General features: G+C 46.1%; 1 protein-coding gene across 2 annotated transcripts in view; it reads left to right on the top strand.

Moving 5' to 3' along the window:
• CORO1B (coronin 1B) overlaps window positions 1-19,576 on the top strand; it is an 81,602-nt gene that overhangs the window by 27,155 nt on the left and 34,871 nt on the right. For both annotated transcript variants that reach the window (XM_069232922.1, XM_069232923.1), the window contains exons 2-6: window positions 1,128-1,330; window positions 9,267-9,389; window positions 9,472-9,601; window positions 10,692-10,873; window positions 17,506-17,625. In XM_069232922.1, the coding sequence (XP_069089023.1) occupies window positions 1,130-1,330; window positions 9,267-9,389; window positions 9,472-9,601; window positions 10,692-10,873; window positions 17,506-17,625 (756 nt within the window). In that variant the 5' untranslated portion in view covers window positions 1,128-1,129. The remainder of the gene's footprint in view (window positions 1-1,127; window positions 1,331-9,266; window positions 9,390-9,471; window positions 9,602-10,691; window positions 10,874-17,505; window positions 17,626-19,576) is intronic.

The following is a 19,576-nucleotide window of genomic DNA, read 5'->3' on the forward strand; positions in this document are numbered from 1 at the left end:
GGGTACCCCAGCTCTCCTCCTGCACGCCCTTCCTCTGTAGGTACCCCTGCTCTTCTGTCTGCCGTCTTCCTTCACAGGGTACCCCAGCTCTCCTCCTGTGCACCCTTCCTCTAAGGGTACCCGAGCTCTCTTCCTGGGTGCCCTTCCTCTGCAGGTACCCCTGCTCTTCTGTCTGCCGTCTTCCTTCACAGGGTACCCCAGCTCTCTTCCTGCGTGTCCTTCCTCTGCAGGTTCCTATGGTCTTCTCTTTCTGCTGCCTTCCGCCGCAGGTAGCCTAGCCCCCCTCCTGCGCGCCCCTCTTCCTTGGCAGGTACCCCTGCTGCCCCCTAGTCTGACTCTCCCTATGCTTAGGCTTCCACCGCCTTCTAGCCAACAGAACCTACTCTTTTGTTTTAACTCCTTTCTTTCTAGTATTTTTTTAATCTTTCTTTCATCCTCTCATAACACTCTATATTCCCTGTCTCCATCCCTTCAGCACGCTTTACCTTTGGTTACCCTCTCTTCACTCTGGATTTGCTGCTGTCTATGGTCTGCCTGTTTTCGTTCCCCGAGCTATTCAGTTTCTGCCCCTTGCCAACCCCTTATTCTGTGCAGTTTCTGATCTCTCTCACTCTTGTCTGTTCCTCTCTGCTTCTTGAACACTTCTGCTGTTTCTGCCCCTCTCGTGTCAGCAGTTTTGCTTCCTCCTCCATTATTCCTTTAGCACGCTGCCCTTATCTGTACTGCTTTTAGTCTGAACACCCCATGTTCTGCTTTGCATCATTTGTTGTCCCTCCAGTGGCTGTTTCGTTTCCCTTCCCCAGTCTGCCTATCATCTTCTCTGTATGTCTGCACCTCGTTCTGATTGCTTTCATTCTCTGTCCCCACTCTACCCGTTCCTGCTGTTATTGCTGCATCCCATCTACATCTTCTCAAACAATGTCTTCTGCATTTCTGCTTCTCTATATTTATATTTATCTGCTCACTCACTGACTTCTTGTTTCCTCCCCCATTTCCTGTCTTCTGCTGCCCTTCTATTTCCATGAATATCCTTCTCTCTGTTCTTCCCATGAGTCTCCTTTTCAGTGTCTGTATCTACTCTCCTTGTCTCATATGGTGACCATCCATTCTGTGTTGTTTTCTTACAGCCATGTCCTTCCGGAAGGTGGTGCGTCAGAGTAAATTCCGCCACGTCTTTGGGCAGGCAGTGAAGAACGACCAGTGTTACGATGATATCCGCGTTTCCAGGGTCACCTGGGACAGCACCTTCTGTGCAGTCAACCCCAAGTTTGTCGCAATCATCATAGAGGCCAGCGGAGGTGGGGCATTCATGGTCCTGCCTCTCAGCAAGGTAAGACTAAGGCGCATTGTTTGTGATGATGTGGGCTTTAATAATTCTGCATCTCTGGAAGATAAGATTGAGGTGCATTGTGTGCCCTGATGCAGGACTTTAATGGTTCTGCATCTCAAGAAGGTAAGACTGAGATGCATTGTGCGTGCTGATGCACGGTCTTAATGGTTCTGCATCTCAGGAAGGTAAGAGTGAAATGCATTGTGTGTGCTGATGCAGGGCTTTAATGGTTCTGCATCTCAGGAAGGTAAGAGTGAGATGCATTGTGTTTGCTGATGCAGGGTGTTAATGGTTCTGCATCTCAGGAAGGTAAGAGTGAAATGCATTGTGTGTGCTGATGCAGGGCCTTAATGGTTTTGCATGTCAGGAAGTTGAGTTAGATGCATTGTGTGTGCCGATGCAGGGCATTAGTGGTTCTGCATCCTAGGAAGGTAACAATGAGATGCTGTGTGTGTGTGCTGATGCAGGGGCTTAATGGTTCTTCATCTCAAGAAGGCGCAAGTACATCTACTAAAGTACTGTATAAAGGCATGCTTATTGAAGCTTATGTGAAAAGTTCTGTGGTGTTTGTCTGAATGCTAAATGATACATTTATTTGCATGAGTCATAGAGCAAAACAAATACATGAAAACACACTGATAGCAGTGTAATTCTTCATGGCACCTAACCTAGGCAAATTCGCACTTCTCTTAGTTACAAAGTTTGGTGTAAAGGGGTATTGGGCAATCCAGCCTGATCTGACAAAGTCCTAATAGTTGGGTCTTCTTCATCTATGTGTAAGGCTTCACTTCAGATTTTTCCCACTGTCGCCTTAACACTCAATATGAGCATGTTGAGCTTTGGAAGCGAGGTCCTCGAAATACCCATTGTTAGCATGTGAGTAGGAACAGCTCTGTTTGTGTGGAGAGAATCTGAGACAGAGACAACAGTCTTGACATAAGATGATTGAGCTCCAACAAGGCCCACCAGACTGACCCACTTTGGGACTGTATAGATGAAGTAGGCATACCCCACTTAATATAATTCACACACAGATCATAGGCATATGTCCTCAAAAGGTTCTCAGAATTCAAAATATGATTAGTACTGCGAAAATCAAATAGAGATGATGCATTTATTTCACTATTTGTAATATTGTTTACTGTGATTTGATATGCACATTTTGCCATACATAAGTCTGTTTTTTGAACGGTTACGAAGACTCAACACGTTTCGTCCTAGGGCTTTTTCTGGGGGAATATTAGTTCTATTGGATTTCAAGAAATGTGATGGTTTCCGGTTCACTATGGAGCACACAAGCCGCGCTCTGATTAGGCCTTGATCTGTCCTGTAATATTTGACTTGGTCACATTAGTCATAATCATGAATATTGTAAGGCAATTTTAAAGGGTTTCCTGAAATTCCTATTCCAAGGCTGGGATCGGTGGTAATAACTTAAGTGCTGCACACAGGAGGTAAGTGCCTGTGCTGAAAGTCCCTTGCGGTCTGTAAACAGAAGGATCACGCATCTCTTGTCCCACTTGGGGACATGGGTTTCACTGGAAGTTTGGGCTCACCCACAGTAGCTGGACAAAAGCCGTGTGACCTTCATGTGAGCAAATATTTCAACAGGTCAAAGTCACTTTAGTAGAAAAGGCAAAAAAGTAATAAGAAGTTGTCGCAATAACCGTGGAAAAACAATCGCGAGTTATGAAGAAACACCCTAACACATTCAGTGTTCTCCTGCGTGAAATATAAAAGGCAGAATGTTTTTGTCTTCCCTACAGTGTAGTAGGGGAATCCAGGCATTCTCTGTGGCTGACATAGGAGAGACTGCAGCCAGATGAAGGTTGATGGTTTGTCTTGCTGAAAGTTTTTGAGATTTGAGCTAGGAAACATTTCTTCAGTAGCGAAGCCTAGAAGCTGTAGCCAGAAGTGTAGGCATGACTCCAGAGCCTGCAACTAAAAAAAAGCCTTGAGCTGGAAAAATTGTTAAGCTTGAAGCCACAGAGGTAGACTGTCTTGCCAGGTTGTCCCTCTCTTCCAGGAGTAAAACTTTCCTTGTTGCCCATGAGGGAAAGCGTCTCCGTCCTCCAGAAATAAAACTTTTCAGTCACTTTGCTAGCATTGCTAATTTGAAGTAGAATCCCCAGATCTTAAGGACTCGCTCCATAAACTCCATTCGGGGGGGCCCATTGTAGGAGGATTCCTACGACTCTTCATTCAGGTCCACAAAAAACACCTGTTCCAGCCGGTCCTTTGATAGTCTTCCAGGCATCAGCTTCCTCTGTTCCTAGGACCTCTGACACCCTGGGGCACAGAACTTCCATGATCTGGCAGGTGGCTTCTTGGCAGCACCCTGCCTGTGTTAGTGCTGTAAGTCTGCAGGAGGCTCACACAACCAGTCCCGTTGCAAAATGCAGCTACAGAAATTGAAGGCAGAATTGGAGACACCTTTCTCTCGTGCTTTCTGGTTGGGGGGTCTTTGCGCTTCAGTTCCGTGCAGATTCACCTTAAGGTGGGCCAAATTTAAACCAATGTGCCATTTGTGATGAGGCCTAGCCAATCCTAATGAAATCCACAGGGTTCAGTTTTTCAGCTATGTGATGTAGTTCCTATCCTCGAGGCACGTGTTGTAGCCACAAAAGTGTTATGTATGTTCAAGCATCCAGAAACCAAAATTATGATTCCCTCCTTAAACTGCCTAGTGTCTCCTCCCAGCTCCACCCCTGGTATCCATTTCAGCACTACAGAGGAAATCCCTCTTCATCCAGCACTTGGTCCGTGCCTCCTGTAGTGCCTCGCCGGGGGCACATGGTGCCATTCTATGAAAAAGAAATATGCTAAGGATTTAATTCCGAACACAGATGTCCCTTTTGGTGGCCCACAGGGACTTTCCTTCTCACATACTGAGCACTTCGGAATGTGCTCAGAAACGCATGGTTGAGTGATGTGACACAAGCCTGTATACCTTTCAGGGTGTATTTCAGCTGACCTTTAGCAGAATATGTCCCAGCTCTCAAAAATGATATCAAGGCGCTACGTAATGACAGTTTAAGATCACCAGTGGGCTTTTCAGCTTAGATGATCTATTTCTGTATTGTTTTGTAGGTGTCTGGCTCTCAAATGTTACAAACCTAAAGTTTTTCTGTATTTTATATAGAAATGTGCTCTGTGGCACAGGTTGCTAGGAAAATAATAGAATTTGAAATTACACGCCGTTGTCTGTGTGTGTGTAGTTGCAGAGGGGTCCTTTTACCTAACCATATTGTAGGAAAATAGCCCTTGTTGCAGTTACCCCCCCCCCCAACCCTCCCACACACTTTTTGCCTCATATTGATGCTGACTTCACTGAGAGTGTGCTGGGGCCCTGCTAACCAGGCCCCAGCACCAGTGTTCTTTCACAAAAAATGAACCATTGTTTCACAGTTGACACACCCCTGGCACACAGATAAGTCCCTTGTAAAAGATACCAGTGGTACTAAGGGCCTGTGAAAAGGGAAGGTCCCTAAGGGCTGCAGCATGTGTTGTGCCACCCTAAGGGACCCCTCACCTAACACATGCACACTGCCATTGCAGATTGAGTGTGTTGGTGGGGAGAAAAAGATAAAGTCGACATGGCATCCCCCTAAGGATGCCATGTACACAAAACACTGCCTGTGGCATGGGTAAGTCACCCCTACAGCAGGCCTTAAAGCTCTAAGGCAGGATGCACTATACCACAGGTGAGGGTATAGCTGCATGAGCAATATGCCCCTACAGTGTCTCAGTCCATTCTTAGACATTGTAAGTACAGTGTGGCCATATTAAGTATGGTCTGGGATTTTGTCAAAACGAACTCCACAGTTCCATAATGGCTACACTGAATACTGTGAAGTTTGGTATCAAACTTCTCAGAATAATAAACCCACACTGATGCCAGTGTTGGATTTATTAAAAAATGCACACAGAGCGCACCTTCGAGATGCCCCCTGTAGTTTACCCAATTCTTCAGTGCAGGACTGACTGGTCTGTGCCGGCCTGCCACAGAGACAAGTTTTTGACCCCCTGGGGTGAGAGCCTTTGTGCTCTCTGAGGACAGAAACAAAGCCTGCTCTGGGTGGAAGTGCTTCACACCTACCCCCTGCAGGAACTGTAACACCTAGCAGTGAGCCTCAAAGGCTCAGGCCTCGTGTTACAATGCTCCAGGGCACTCCAGCTGGTGGAGATGCCTCCCCCAGACAAAGCCACACTTTTGGTGGCAAGTCCGGAGGGACAATTGGGAAAAACAAGGAGGATTCCTCACCTCAGCCAGGACTGCCCCTAAGGTGTCCAGAGTTGAAGTGGCCCCCTCCTTGTAGAATCCTCCCTCTTGGTTTGGAGGACAGGGACCAATAGCAATAGGAATGTGCCCCACTCCCCAAAGGGGGTGGGCACCAGAAGGGTGTAGCCACCCTCAGGTACAGTAGCCATTGGCTACTGCCCTCTAACCCTAAAAACGCCCCTAAATCTTGTATGTAAGGGCTCCCTGAACCAAGCTAGTCAGATTCCTGACAACCTCACAAGAAGGACTGCTTAGCAAAATCTTCAGTAGAGATGGAAAGGAGACAACTGACTTGGTCCCAGCCGTACCGGCCTGTCTCCTGCTTCAAAGAACCCGCAGCAGAAAAGCGACGCGTCATGCAGGTTCAGCGACTTCTGAAAAACCTCCAGAGGACTGCCTGCATCACAGAGGATCAAGAACTCCCGTGGACTTTGGCCCTGTCCAAAGAAGAACAGAAGAAGAAACCTCTTCTGAAGGACTCCCACCTCACTCCAGAAGTAGGAGTCCTAACCACTCTGCACCCGATGCCCACTGCCCGAGTCCAGGTGGCCCAACCAACCAGAAAGGACCCCCCGGCGACGGCAACCAAGTGCCCACCCTGGGTTGACCTCTCCACCCCTCCACAACAATGCCTACAGAGGGAATCCTGAGGACCGCCCTGACCGCGACTGCCCTGGACGAAGTTAACCGGTGCCAAAGGACCGACCCACAGCACCCGCAGCCCCCATGCCTTGGAGAAATCAACACCCGGTGCAGCGATGATCAACAGGTGGCCCTCTTCCCTGTCTGACCAGTGGTGTGCCCGAGACATCCCTCCCTCCACTCCCCTCCGGGACCTCGCCTGCAGCGCTCGAGTGAGCCCCGGGGTCCCATCATAGAGTTTAATTAGAAACCAGACGCCCTGTTTGCACCCAGCTGTCCCAGTGCTTCTGAGGGTGTGGGACTGGTGCCTACTTGGGGCCCCTCCAGTGCCCCTTTAATCCCCCCTGGTCTGCCCTCCGAGCCACGGGTACTTACCTGCTGGCAGACCGAATTCCGAGTACCCCCTGTCTCCATAGGAGCCCACGTTAAAATTGCTCAACTTTGACCTCTGCACCCGGCCGGCCCTGTGTTGCTGGTGGTGGGTGTTTGGGGTTGACTTGAACCCTTAGTGGTGGACTACCTATAACCCAGATACTGGAACTGTATGTGTGTACTTATCTCTAAAACTCTACTTTATTTTCTTCCCCCAGGAACTGTTCTGAAAATGCAGTGTCCACTTTTAAATAGATATTCTCTGTTTTCTTAAAAACTGTTTATTTGACTAAAATGAAACAAAGTGACATTGATGTCTATGCTAAGTACTTACCAGCAACAGTATTTACTTCTGAGCGGATTTTCTATGTAAAATCCTATTGGTCTTCAGCTAAGGCATTGCTTGTGTGTGTACAATAAATGCCTAACACTACCCTCTGATAATCCTAACTGTTCGACAACCCTACCACAAATAGAGCATTAGTATTATCTATTATTGCCTCTGTCAAGCCTCTGCGGAACCCCTGGACTCTGCACACTATATCATTTTGATGTAGCATATACAGAGCCAGCTTCCTACACATATATTGCATGGGCTATTTATGTGACCAGAGGCATTGCAGAAGTCAAACACCAGATGTTCAGAGTGAAAAAAGAATGGAGGCATGGTAAAAAAAAAAAAAAAAATCCAGTGTGCAAGATGGAAGGTGAGAAAGCAGCAGTGCCCAGTATGCTTATACATGCAGAGTTGTATGAAGAGGCTGCGGTGGCGGTCAGCATTGGAAGTTCAGATCAGGATCTCCAAGGTGGTGGGGTTCGTTGCTCGAGCCCCTTGATCTGCAGAAACTCCCTCCAGCCGCAGCTAAATCAATGAGACGGGGAGTTGTGGGCCTTGGCCGCTGCTCCTGTCTGCTGGAGGTCACTTTTTAATAATGAACAAGCAGAAATAACTGCAGGCTGCATTGAGGTGTATTGGCAGAGCTGTTCTGGGTCTTGGCCCTAGGGTTCAGAGAGCCAGGATTGAGCCCCATCCCAATTTCTCCTGTTGTAGGGGTATTAAATATACATCCATTACATACCACGCACCAGCTCCTTGCTTTTTTATCCTTTCCATCAGTGCTGAGTGCTTCCCCGGGTGTCCTTCCCTTTGAAGGGTGGGGGAGAGGAACACCTCCTACAGTGTATGTTCTGGTCACACGCCAGTGGAGTCTTGGTCCAGTGTTGAGTGTCGTAAGACCACTGCCATTGCTTTCTCTTTGTATTCTGTGCCTAAGTGTGTTCTCATAGGAGGTCACTGGGTGGGGCCCCGGTCTTAGAAATTGCTTTGGCATTATTTTCTTGCCCTGAGACACCCAGCAGTGCCATGGCTGCATGGTGACTGCCAGCAGGTGAGAGGGCGCTGTCATACGAAGTAGGCTGTGCATGCGAGAGGAACGGTCATGGTCATGGTCATTCCTTTGCCTCTGGTGAGCAAGCGCCTGTTACACTACAAACGACCGCTGCTATCAGTTTTATCACTTACTTTCAAGGCTTCAGTGCTCAGTTGTCTTTGCTACAGCTACATCAGTGTTCTCTGGCAGCACTCCCCGAGCCTGTGACAGCCGCTTCAGACATTAAAGCAGTTTCTATCCCTGTCTCTTCAGTTTGTCAAACTGAACTATACGATAGGTTGAGAGATGTGGTTTGTTTTCTCCACCCAGTAGTAGACATGAGTGGCCATTCCTAGAGGAGATAGGCACAGTATCCCTGAAGTTTAGCAGTAAAAGTTCATCCTCTCCCTGTGTGTCTCTGAGCTGCTGTGTCCTAAACACTCCTTCCCCCTTTTATACCTGAGCCACTCCTGGGCCACATATTCATAGAGCTGAAAAACATTGCTCCAGTGGTCCAGCCCTCTCATTTAATAGAATGCCCATTTCATCCAGTTGTGGGCTACCAAATGAGGTATGGACCAATTCACCTCAATGGAGATGCTTAAGACTTCAAAAAAGATTGGTAGGCCCACCATAAGTCTAGTATGTACGTTCAAATCTTCACGCTGTCAAAGTGTTTTTGATTAATGCGCTGAGTCAAGTCAGTGATTCCAGTGAATGTTTATTATAACAGACTTGAGAAGCAACAGCCGACACGTGTTTCGTCCCCTAGGGTATATGTCTTCTTGGAAACCATAAAATGTACACACCCTTTTGAATATTCCAAGAGCTAGCAGGCTGTGAGTGGGCTAACGCCTCAGCCCATCTAGTCCTAGAGAGTTCAATCCACTGTAAAGGTGATGGGCTCTGTGGCCCCTGCGACAGTTCAGTGCTGGTGGTGCTCCTAATGCACATAACTATAACCTAAGCCCATCCTGGTCTGGAGGGCTGTGTCAATCCGGTATAAAGGCAATGCACTCTGTGTCCTCCGCCCGATCCCTTGGGTGTAGCCAAAGCTAGAGGTGACAGGCTGCGTGTGCTGCACTCTAACGCCTAAACCCACCCCGTCTTGTGCTCAGCCAGCTGGTGATAGGTTCTTTACCTCAGTCTATCTTATGAAACCCATACAGTTAGGAGCCTGTGCATTGCTGTACCAAACATGTGAGTTGACCACCTGTAGAGTGCAAAGCTAAATATTCAACCATGTCATAATTTTCTCCCTCTCTCCCAGACTGGCCGCATTGACAAGTCGTACCCCACTGTATGTGGGCACACCGGGCCTGTCCTGGACATTGACTGGTGTCCCCACAATGATGAGGTTATTGCCAGCGCCTCAGAGGACTGTAGCGTCATGGTAAGTTGTTTCCAATGTGCAGCGCCATGGTGGCTTCCACATAGTACATCAGGTGTGTAACATTGCCATCTACTCTCTCCAGGTGTGGCAGATTCCTGAGAACGGCCTTGTGGCACCACTGACTGAGCCTGTGGTCACTCTGGAAGGCCACTCCAAGCGGGTGGGCATCATAACCTGGCACCCGACAGCGAGAAATGTGCTCCTAAGTGCAGGTGAGACGGACACTCTGTCTGAACATTGAATGTATATAGCTTTGGACTAGTCTCTTTCATAGAACATTGTATGCGTACAGCTTTAAACTAATCTATTTCATAGAACATTGTATGCGCACAGCTTTAAAGTTAATCTATTTCATAGAACATTGCACATGTACAGCTTTACACTTGTCTATTTCATACAACATTTCATGTGAAGTGCTTTTCAAAAGTCTATTTCAAATAACATTGCAGGCATACAGCTTTACATTAGTCTATTTCATAGAACATTGAATGCATACAGTCTTACACTAGTCTTTTTCATTGAACCCTGCATGTGTACACCTTAACACTATTCTGTTTCATAGAAAATTGCATGAGTGCATAGTGCATTGAATGCATACAGCTTTACATTAGTCTCTTTCGTAGAATATTGCATGCATACAGCTTTACGGTAGTCAGTCATCAAACATTGCATGCATGCAGCCTTACACTAGTCTATTTCATCGAAAATTGCATGAGTACACAGTAAATTGCATGCATACAACTATTTCATAGAACATTGTATGCGTACAGCTTTTTACTAATCAGTTTAATAAAACATCGCATGCATACAGCTTTATGCTAGCTTATTTCATAGAACATTGCATGCATACTGCTTTACTCTAGTCTGCTTCATTGCACATTGCATGTGTACAGCTTTGTGCTAATCTATGGCATAAGCTGACATTCCAGATCTGTCTGTCCTTCAGTGACGTAGCTTTTCCTCTATTTCTCTAGTTTTAGCTCTCCTCTTTCAATTCTACTCTTAATTGATCTTTCTTCTGCCTCGTGCCCCTCTGTGCCTGTGTGTCGTGTCCTGATGCAGTATTTTGATATTGGTAGAAGAGTCTGCACAGGGTCTTGATAGAGCCGGAAGGAACATTTTTCGGTGCCCCCTCAAGTAGGAGCCTGACCCATGGGTGTTAATTTGAATGTTGCTGCTTGCTAAACTCTGCTCTACAATTGTATGCCTCTTTTTACACACCTCCCTCCTCTGCTTTCTGCTCTTCATCCATTTCTCTTCTTGTCTTCACTATCTTAACTGGTCTCCACTATTGCTCCACAGGCTGTGATAATGTGGTGATTATCTGGAATGTGGGCACAGCAGAGGAGTTGTATCGAATGGAGGACCAGCACCCAGACATAATTTACAATGCCTCCTGGAACCGCAATGGAAGCCTCTTCTGCACCTCCTGCAAGGACAAGAGCGTGCGGATCATTGATCCCCGCCGTGGGACCATTGTGGCGGTATGTATTAGCAAAGCCTACTTTCCGTGCAGTGTCCTGGAGAATACAACCTCTTTACTACACCCTCTTTGATTCTGGGAGGCTGCACATGCTTAGGGCCTGTCCTACCCGGTCCATACTCCATCCTAATCCTATTCACAAAGTACCTTTAGCTCAGCCCATCTTCTCTATTCACATAGTACCATCTGCCAAGCCTATCTACTCCTGCAATTTAATAGTAATGCCCTGTCCTCCCCACGTCCAACCTGTGCTAGCCCCCCAACTCTTCTCTCCCATTCAGCCACTTCCTTTAGCTTCCTTCCACAGTCATTTAATACCCTCCTGCCTGATATTAGTTTCAGACATCTCCTTACATGTCCACACAGCCCACCCTGCCTAGCCCAGCTTCCATGTATCCCTTTCTAATAGTCCTGTCTAGCCCATACTGCAGTTATATACTCGCTATCACCCTGTTCCTCCATATTTACACAGTACCTCGAGCCAGCTCCAGCTCTTGTTCTAGCCACAACGTTTGTTTGTCCTCCTCCTGCTTTATCCGACCCATGACCTCCTACTGCGGATAACTGTAGTACCTTCTTCTTCTCTCCTGCACATTCACATATCTCCCGCCCGTAGCTTCTCCCATCTACTTTTCCCTTCACATAACCCTTCCACCTGACCCAGCTTCTGCCTGTTTCGTAGCCATCCTGAGGTGACCCTTCACCTACCCCATCCACTTTGTCTGTATTGTTGCAAAAGCAGCTTCCATCAAATACAGTTTGAATAAATAATTGTTGATGAACATGTATGTGGTGAAAGGTGTTCATGATTTGGTATGATGCCAGACAGAACTCCTGCCTGGCTTGTTGAGGATGCTGCAGCTAGTGCGGAACGCACTGAGTCTAACAGTCTCTTTTTGCATGTCTCTTCCGTACTCTGCAATGTGTTCCGGCTCCAAGTGAGGTTCTCTGACCAAATAAGGTAGCCCTTATGGGCTCCAGATCTTTGCTCAGGTATTATAAACACTACTTTATCTTTACATTTGCTCTGCATAGTGCTACACTGACTTTCAGTTAGGTTCCATTGACACAAATACCACATACATCCTACTTACAGGGCCTTTTGCAATGCCTTACTCGGAGGACGGGGCACTCTTCCACAGGGGGATATGCACCTATAAAATCTATGTTTGATGGCGTGTGTGGATATAGATACACATGCTCTGCATACTTCCGTCATCTAGTGTTGGGTCCGGAAGGTTGCAAGTTGTTTTTGTTCGAAAAGCCTTTCAGGTCACGAGGTAGAGTGACTCCTCCTCTTGCTGGTAATGCACATGATCCTCAACTCCATCTTCAGATTGTTTTCTTCCGCTGTTGGGTCCTGTCGTGTTTCCATCGAGCTCCGGTTCAAGACCGTAATAAGTCTCTTCCGTTCCGGAAACCCTCTCCAAACCTGTCAGTATTGTTTCAGATAGTGTTTTCCATGTCCCTTGCTTTCTGGAATTGAAGAAACCTTTGGTGCATTTGAGCTCTTTCGATCGAGACCCTTAGGTCTGCGTCCTTAGGGCAGCCATTTTCTCCATCTAACACCTCAGATGATGAAAGACTGATAGAACGGATGCCTTTTCATTTCTGTCTGAAGTGTCATTCCAAATTCCCTCGGACTAACCAACATCAGGTCTGTAACCTCTGCTTGTCACCGGAGCATAGGGAAGAAGATTGCTAGGCCTGTCAGTCCTTCAGGTCGAAGAAGACTCTGGGCAGCAGAAGAGCTCATCGCAGAGAAATGCAGAGGCAGGAGATGGAGTGACGCCCAACATTTTCGGTATCCAGGTCACCATGTCTGACACAGAGCAGGAGATTCAGGAGGCCTCAGCTGACGAGGGAGATGCATTTTCCATCCAGGACTCAGAGGCCGAAGTGACGCTGCAAATGCAGATCTCTCTGGGTCAACAAATCGTAAGTAAATCACCCTCTGCTCCGCCCAAAAACCTCCCCATTTTGGAAGCAAAGGCCATCGAGCCGCCACTGCATTCTGCCCATGGCAGGCATCTAGAGACTTGTTTTTTGGATGTCCTGCCCTCAGGCTCGGTACCAAAACCTAAGCCGAACACCATTGGTTCCAGCGCCGAAACCTTCCACTTCCCATTCTGCACTGAAAACACTACCTGCCTTGGCTCAGACAACTCTGACACTGAAAAGTAAGCCAGCTTCGGCACCGAAAAAACTCAAGTCCAGAACATCCTCGGAATCAAAATCACCACCGGAGCCAATTCTACATACAATGAAACAGCTCCAAGGCAGGCAGTGGCAACTTCACATCCACCCCTAGCAGGGAGGATGTTCGTGAAATCTGTTATCTCCACCCCTTCCCTGCGACAACTTACTTTTGAGGAGGCTCTAGAACAGCCCACACCTCCAATCAAACAAGGGATAACGGATAAGGACGTAGAAGAGGCTCAACCACCTCTCCCTACATCTCCTCCACCAATCACCCCACCACAACCACCACGTTCTCCGTCTCCGCAACATTCTCACGGTGACGCCTTGGACATTTCACCACAAGACGCACCTCATTCCCTCCATGATACACAAGACACAGAATATGGCATGGAGCACTTAAACGCGGATATTGACCCTTGGTGTCAGTATGATGTAGATACCTCTATGGATACAGACGTAGAGGCTTATCCAGCTGGACCTTCACCACCTGAAGACACTACTCTTTTTCAAGAACTAGTGGGGAGGGCAGCATCTTAACATCAGATGTCTCTTCATAAGGATCCTATAGAGGATGTTTATCTCTTTGAAACACTAACTGCCTCACACAAGACAACTCAATATCTCCCTATGCTTAAGGAAATGTTAAAGCATGCGGACAACATATTTCATGATACGGCTAGAGTTTGTTATTACTCCTAGAGTAGAGAAGAAATACAAGGCCTCCGCCTCAGACCCTATCTACATCAGGAGTCAGATTCCAGCAGACTCTTTAGTAGTGACTAACGCTCGGCATGCGGACAACATATTTCATGATCCGGCTAGAGTTTGTTATTACTCCTAGAGTAAAGTAGAGAAGAAATACAAGGCCTCCGCCTCAGACCCTATCTACATCAGGAGTCAGATTCCAGCAGACTCTTTAGTAGTGACTAACGCTCGGAAGAGTGTTAATTTCCAAGACGATCCACCTCCTGATAAGGAGAGTAAACTTCACACCTCGTGCAAGCGTGTTTGCTGCTCAAGGGAAATAATTACAGAGGTAGAGGTAAAACAACCAGCCCTCGAGCCTCTGCTACTGTCTCTAAACAGTGACTCACTCCGTCTACCCTTTGGATACCAGACACCTGTAAGAGGGCGGCTTTCAGTTCTTTCTCCAAAACTGGCAATAAATCACAACAGATCAATGGGTATTGGATATTGTCCAACATAGTAATCTGTTGTCTGGAGTTCAGTTCCACACCTTCTAATATCCCACCTTGTACTCACAAACTCTCACAGGAAGCACAATCTCTACTCGCAAAGGGAGCAATAGAACCATTCTTATTCATCATCAAGGAGCAGGGATGTATTCCTTTTACTTTCTCATCTCCAAGAAAGATGGCTCATTAAGACCTATGCCGGATCTCAGACTCCTAAACCATTACATCAAATCAGAAAATGTTCATATGGTCACACTCCAGGATGTTACCCTTGCTACAACAGGGCAACTTTTTATCGGCACTAGATCTAAAAGACTCCTATTTCCACCCAGCTCATCGCAAATATGTCAGATCTGTCATAGAAGGACAGCACTATCAATTCAAAGTGCTCCCATTCGGGGTCACCACATCACCAAGAGTGTTCGCAAAATGTCTAGCGGTGGTAGCAGCTCACCTCCACGGACAGAAGATTCATGTGCATCTGGACAATTGGTTAATCAAAGCCAGCTCTTTGTCTCAGCCATATTCAAACCACAATAGACTTGCTTCACCAGTTGAGGTTCACAATCAATTTTCAAAAGTCGCATCTAACCCCTCTTCACCCGTACCTTGGGGCCGTAATCCATACACAGCTAGGCATAGCTTACCAAAATGCACAAAGAGTACAGAACTTACAAGCACAACTTTTTCACTTCCTCCCCAATCAACAGGCCACAGTGAAATTAATCATGAATCTTCTGAGAATGATGGCTTCTTCCATTGCAATTGTACAGTGTAGTGGTGGAACAAAACCGACCTTTTGAAAGGGTGGCCATTTCTGGATCCTGTTCCACAAGTCATTCTGACAAAAGGTGCTTCCCAGACGAGATGGGGTGCTCCTCTCCGAGACGTCATAGTACAGGGTCTTTGTGATCACACACACAGACTTTTGCACATCAACTATCTGGAGCTGCTAGCTGTTCATCTAGCACTCAAAGCTTTTGTGATGCATCTCATCAACAGCGTAGTCTTCATTCGCACAGACCACATGAAAACCATGTTCTATCTACAAAATCCGCGGGGGATGGACATTCATCACAGTTGTCTCGCCTTGGACAGACAATTTGGCACTGGGCGATTCGCTACAACATTTACCTGTTAACTGGACACCTCCCAGGATCACACAACTATTTTGCGGACCTCTTCAGCAGGATGTGGGAACTCCACCCCAGAGTCCTTCAACCCTACTTCCAAATGTGGGGACTTACACACCTAGATCTGTTTGCAACAAAGGAAAACGCAAAATGCCCAAACTTTGCCTCCAGGTTTCCACATCCTCAGTCCCAGAGCAATGCCCTATTGATGAACTGGTGAGAAATATTTGCCTATGTTTTTCCACCGCTCCTCCTCCTTCCGCATGTGGTTCGGAAACTCAGGCAAACTTCTGTCACACTAATTCTGGTGGCACCCACATGGGCAAGACAAACATGGTTTACTACCCTGCTGGACCTATTAGCAGTACCACACGAGAAGCCTCCCCTCAACACGGACAATCTCGCTTGGAACCAAGGTCAGATCAGGCGCGCAAATCTCAAGGAGCTGAATCTTGCAGTTTGCTCCTGAAGTCGTAGAATGTGGGTATTTAAATCTACTTCAAGAATGTATGGCATTCTTAAAGAACCACGTAGACCTAACACTAGAGCATGTTATGCAGCAAAGTGGAAACGCTTTGTTCACTATACCATTTCTAAAAATTGGGACCCTTTCCAAGTGTCAGTCCAAAATATTATTTTGTATCTTCTTCATTTGCAAAAAGCAAACCTGGCATATACTTTTAAAGGTTACTTTTATCAGCCACTGTCTTCAGGACAGACAACGATCTTCACTTTTCAAGAGACCTGTCATAAAGGCTCTTATCAATGGGCTTAAAAGGGTGATGTCACCAAGATTACCTCCAGTCCCTTCTTGGAACCTTACTGTGGTACTCATTAGACTATGGGACCACCTTTCAAACTACTACATTCATACCCTTTGCAGTTTCTTTCGAGGAAGGTGGCCTTTTTAGTTGCAGTCACTTCTCTAAGATGTGCAAGTGAGCTCCAGGCATTAACTTTGCAAGGACCCCTTTTCCAGATAGATAAAGTGGTTCTTCGCAGCAACCCAAAATTTCTACTAGAGGTAGTATCTCAATTTAATCTCAACCAAACTATTGAGTTTACGTTTTTTTACCCACAACCTGATATGGTTGCTGAAAGAGCCCTCTACACATTAGATGTGAAAAGATCACTTATGTTCTATACTGATAGAACTAAAACCTTTAGGAATGCAAAACCACTTTTTGTTGCTTTTTCTCCACCACTTAAAGGTAACCCTATGACTAAATCCAGTATAGTAAGATGGATTTTTAATTGTATCCAAACTTGTTATGCAGAAGTCAAGAGATCATTATCTGTTATCCCTAGGGCACGCTCAATAGGCAAAAAAGGTGCATGTATGGCATTTCTAGGTAACGTCCCATACCTGACATTTGTAAGACAGCTACATGGTCAACATCACACACTTTCACTAAACACTATTGTGTGGATTTCACAGCATGTCAGCAAGCCAATGTAAGTCGGCCAGTGCTACATACTCTTTTCTAAAGTACTGTAACACCCACAGGTCAGCTACCCCTTCTCCAGAGGCACTGCTTTACAGTCTATGCAGAGCATGTTCTGTATCTACAGACACACATGCCATCAAATGATACTTACCCAGTATGCATATCTATTTGTGGCATGTAACGCTGTAGATTCACATTGGCCCACCCGACCTCTCCGGACACCTGTGGTTGTTACAGCCTCTTAATATACATTTGCACACGTGGTCATTTCACTTGCTTATCTTTACACTATACTCCTTCACAACCGCCTACGGGGAAACAATCTGAATATGGAGTCGAGGACCATACACATTGCAAGCAAGAGGAGTCACTACCTCGTGACTTGAAAGACATTTCGAACAAAACTAATTGCAATCTTCTGGACCCAACGCTAGATGAGGGAAGTATGCACAGCATGTGAATCTACAGCACTACATGCCACAAATAGATGCTTACTGGGTAAGCTACATTTTCCTTATGCTTCAAGTTGTGCACTGCTCCTCAGCTTTTAAATTGTTCCGTTCTATGTCCCTTGTTGATTACGGATTCTGTGAATTTGCATTCTTTTTCAGAGTAGGTCTTTAAAATTATGAAGTTGTTGTTCTTTGTTAACAGGAGAAGGAAAAGGCCCATGAAGGAGCCCGGCCCATGAGAGCCATCTTTATGTCTGATGGCAAGGTCTTCACCACTGGCTTCAGCCGCATGAGCGAGAGACAGCTGGCACTCTGGGACCCGGTAAGACGTTTTTCTCTTCATCGCTCCTTTTTCAGCACGTGCAAGTGATAGATTCACATTTCCTTTTAGAAAATCCTACTGAACAGCTGCTATGAAGCCCTTACTTGTACTTAAGATGGGTTTAACCTGAACATTAGAAAGGCATTCTGTGGTTTCCCTTCATTTATTTCTAATTTCAATGGTCTGTATAGCGCTATATCACATTTTGCCCCCTTCAAATCACTAGGTTACCCTTATAGTTTGCTATTAGTGGATGGATAAATGGATAACATAATTACATATTAAATGTGTCAAGTATTCACAGTAATCTTTTAGGTGTTTTCCTCTGGCTTTTGAGACTTGGTAAGAACGTTGAGCAAGAGGGAACTTGGTTAATGTGGAAGTAGGTTGTGAAGGTGGTAGAGTTGGCCTCTCATTCGAAGGGGAACTAGTCCAGCCTGGCATGAAGCAAGTTCATTGTCCAGCTTTCTCGGTTACATTTGTGTTTTGGCTACCTTGTGAGGTTTCCTAGCTTTCATATTTCCTCTCGGCTAAGCTGCGTGTCCTGGGTCATTGCTGTTTACTGTGTCATTGTGTTGCAGTCAGGGCTGTAAGGTGTTTTGTGTAGGGTGATAGTATGAGTCCCCATCCACTGGTCCGGATGTGAGAAGGGTCCACCTTCAGTAGGACACCAGTATTGAGGATTTTATTTGTTCTTCATTACTCGGGGTCCAGCTTCTTAGTATTATTGTTCTTGTTGAAATAGGGGTGTGTGGGATGATCTCCTCCTCCGAATCGCGCTACGCACCTTTCTGAATTTCAGACCTTTAACTTGCCCTATTCTTTTGCCCTCATCTCCGATTGCAGGATCGTGAGTGCGTTGGTGTTATCCTAAGGGCCTGCGTTGGTTCGCAGTGGATGTGGGGTATTTTGTTTGTGTTCAGAGCCAGTATTCCACTAATCCTTATGCACGGTGCAAGGGATTTTAAATGTGATTCTCGATGTCTGAGAATTAGCAGAGGGTTTAGCACTGTTTCTGCATGTTTATACATTCTTGTATTGACCGCCTAGTTTTGCCTCTGTAAATGCTGAGATTTTTGGGAAGGCTGATGTAACCCACCTGGCAACAAATCAGTGTTTCTCCAGCGCACTGCAGAAATAGTATTATTCCAAGGCATATAGTTGTACCCAGTTTAAAACTCGCCTGTGGCTGGACCGGCATGAGGAATTCAAATGTATACATCAATGAAATGTAGTGGCTAAAAGGTGGGCATTCTCCAGGAAGGGCCAATACAAGGAAGTGAACTTTCAAACGAGACAGAAATAAATACGAGTTGGAACAAAATGGGCAGAGACTGGAACAGCATTCCAGAGTTTGCTTCATTTAGAGAAAAATTATGGAATGAATTGAGTCTAAAGTGCTTTTATTATTACTAAGACCATTGATTGTTGCGTGTAGCATTTCTTCAGAAATGCCGTTAACATTTTCCAGAGGTAAGACTTGGCCATTTTGCAGTGACTTGGGGATAGGTTGTACAAAAGCTGTTCTGTTTTTGTAATGGCATCCAGGAGCCATCCTAGAGCAGAGGCAGTCTGCTGAGTTTGGGGATAGTTAATGTTTCTGGATCAAGACAAAGGGCAGGCTAGTACATGCGAGCTGTGCAAGAGTCTGCACTGAATAGGGATGGTGCAAGTGCGGCTTTATGATTTGCCAGGAGATTGCGGGTTACGGTGCCAGAGTTCAAGTGTAAATAGTTCATCAGTGAGGTAGGAGATGAAATCTTTTTTTTATCTATCAAGTTGTATAGTTTGAAGAGGGCCAAGGAGGCACTGAGAGCTACTCTGCTTGATGACTTAAGTTAGAGATGGGATAGGATGGTCTGAATTAGGTTAAAGCGTTGTCTGATTAATCAAAAGAAGGAATTTAGAAAAATGGGAAGAAAATTTGGAGGTGCGTCATGAATACTGTTTT

The sequence above is a fragment of the Pleurodeles waltl genome, chromosome 4_2 (assembly GCF_031143425.1).
Source record: "Pleurodeles waltl isolate 20211129_DDA chromosome 4_2, aPleWal1.hap1.20221129, whole genome shotgun sequence".
Classification (NCBI taxonomy): Eukaryota; Metazoa; Chordata; class Amphibia; order Caudata; family Salamandridae; genus Pleurodeles; species Pleurodeles waltl.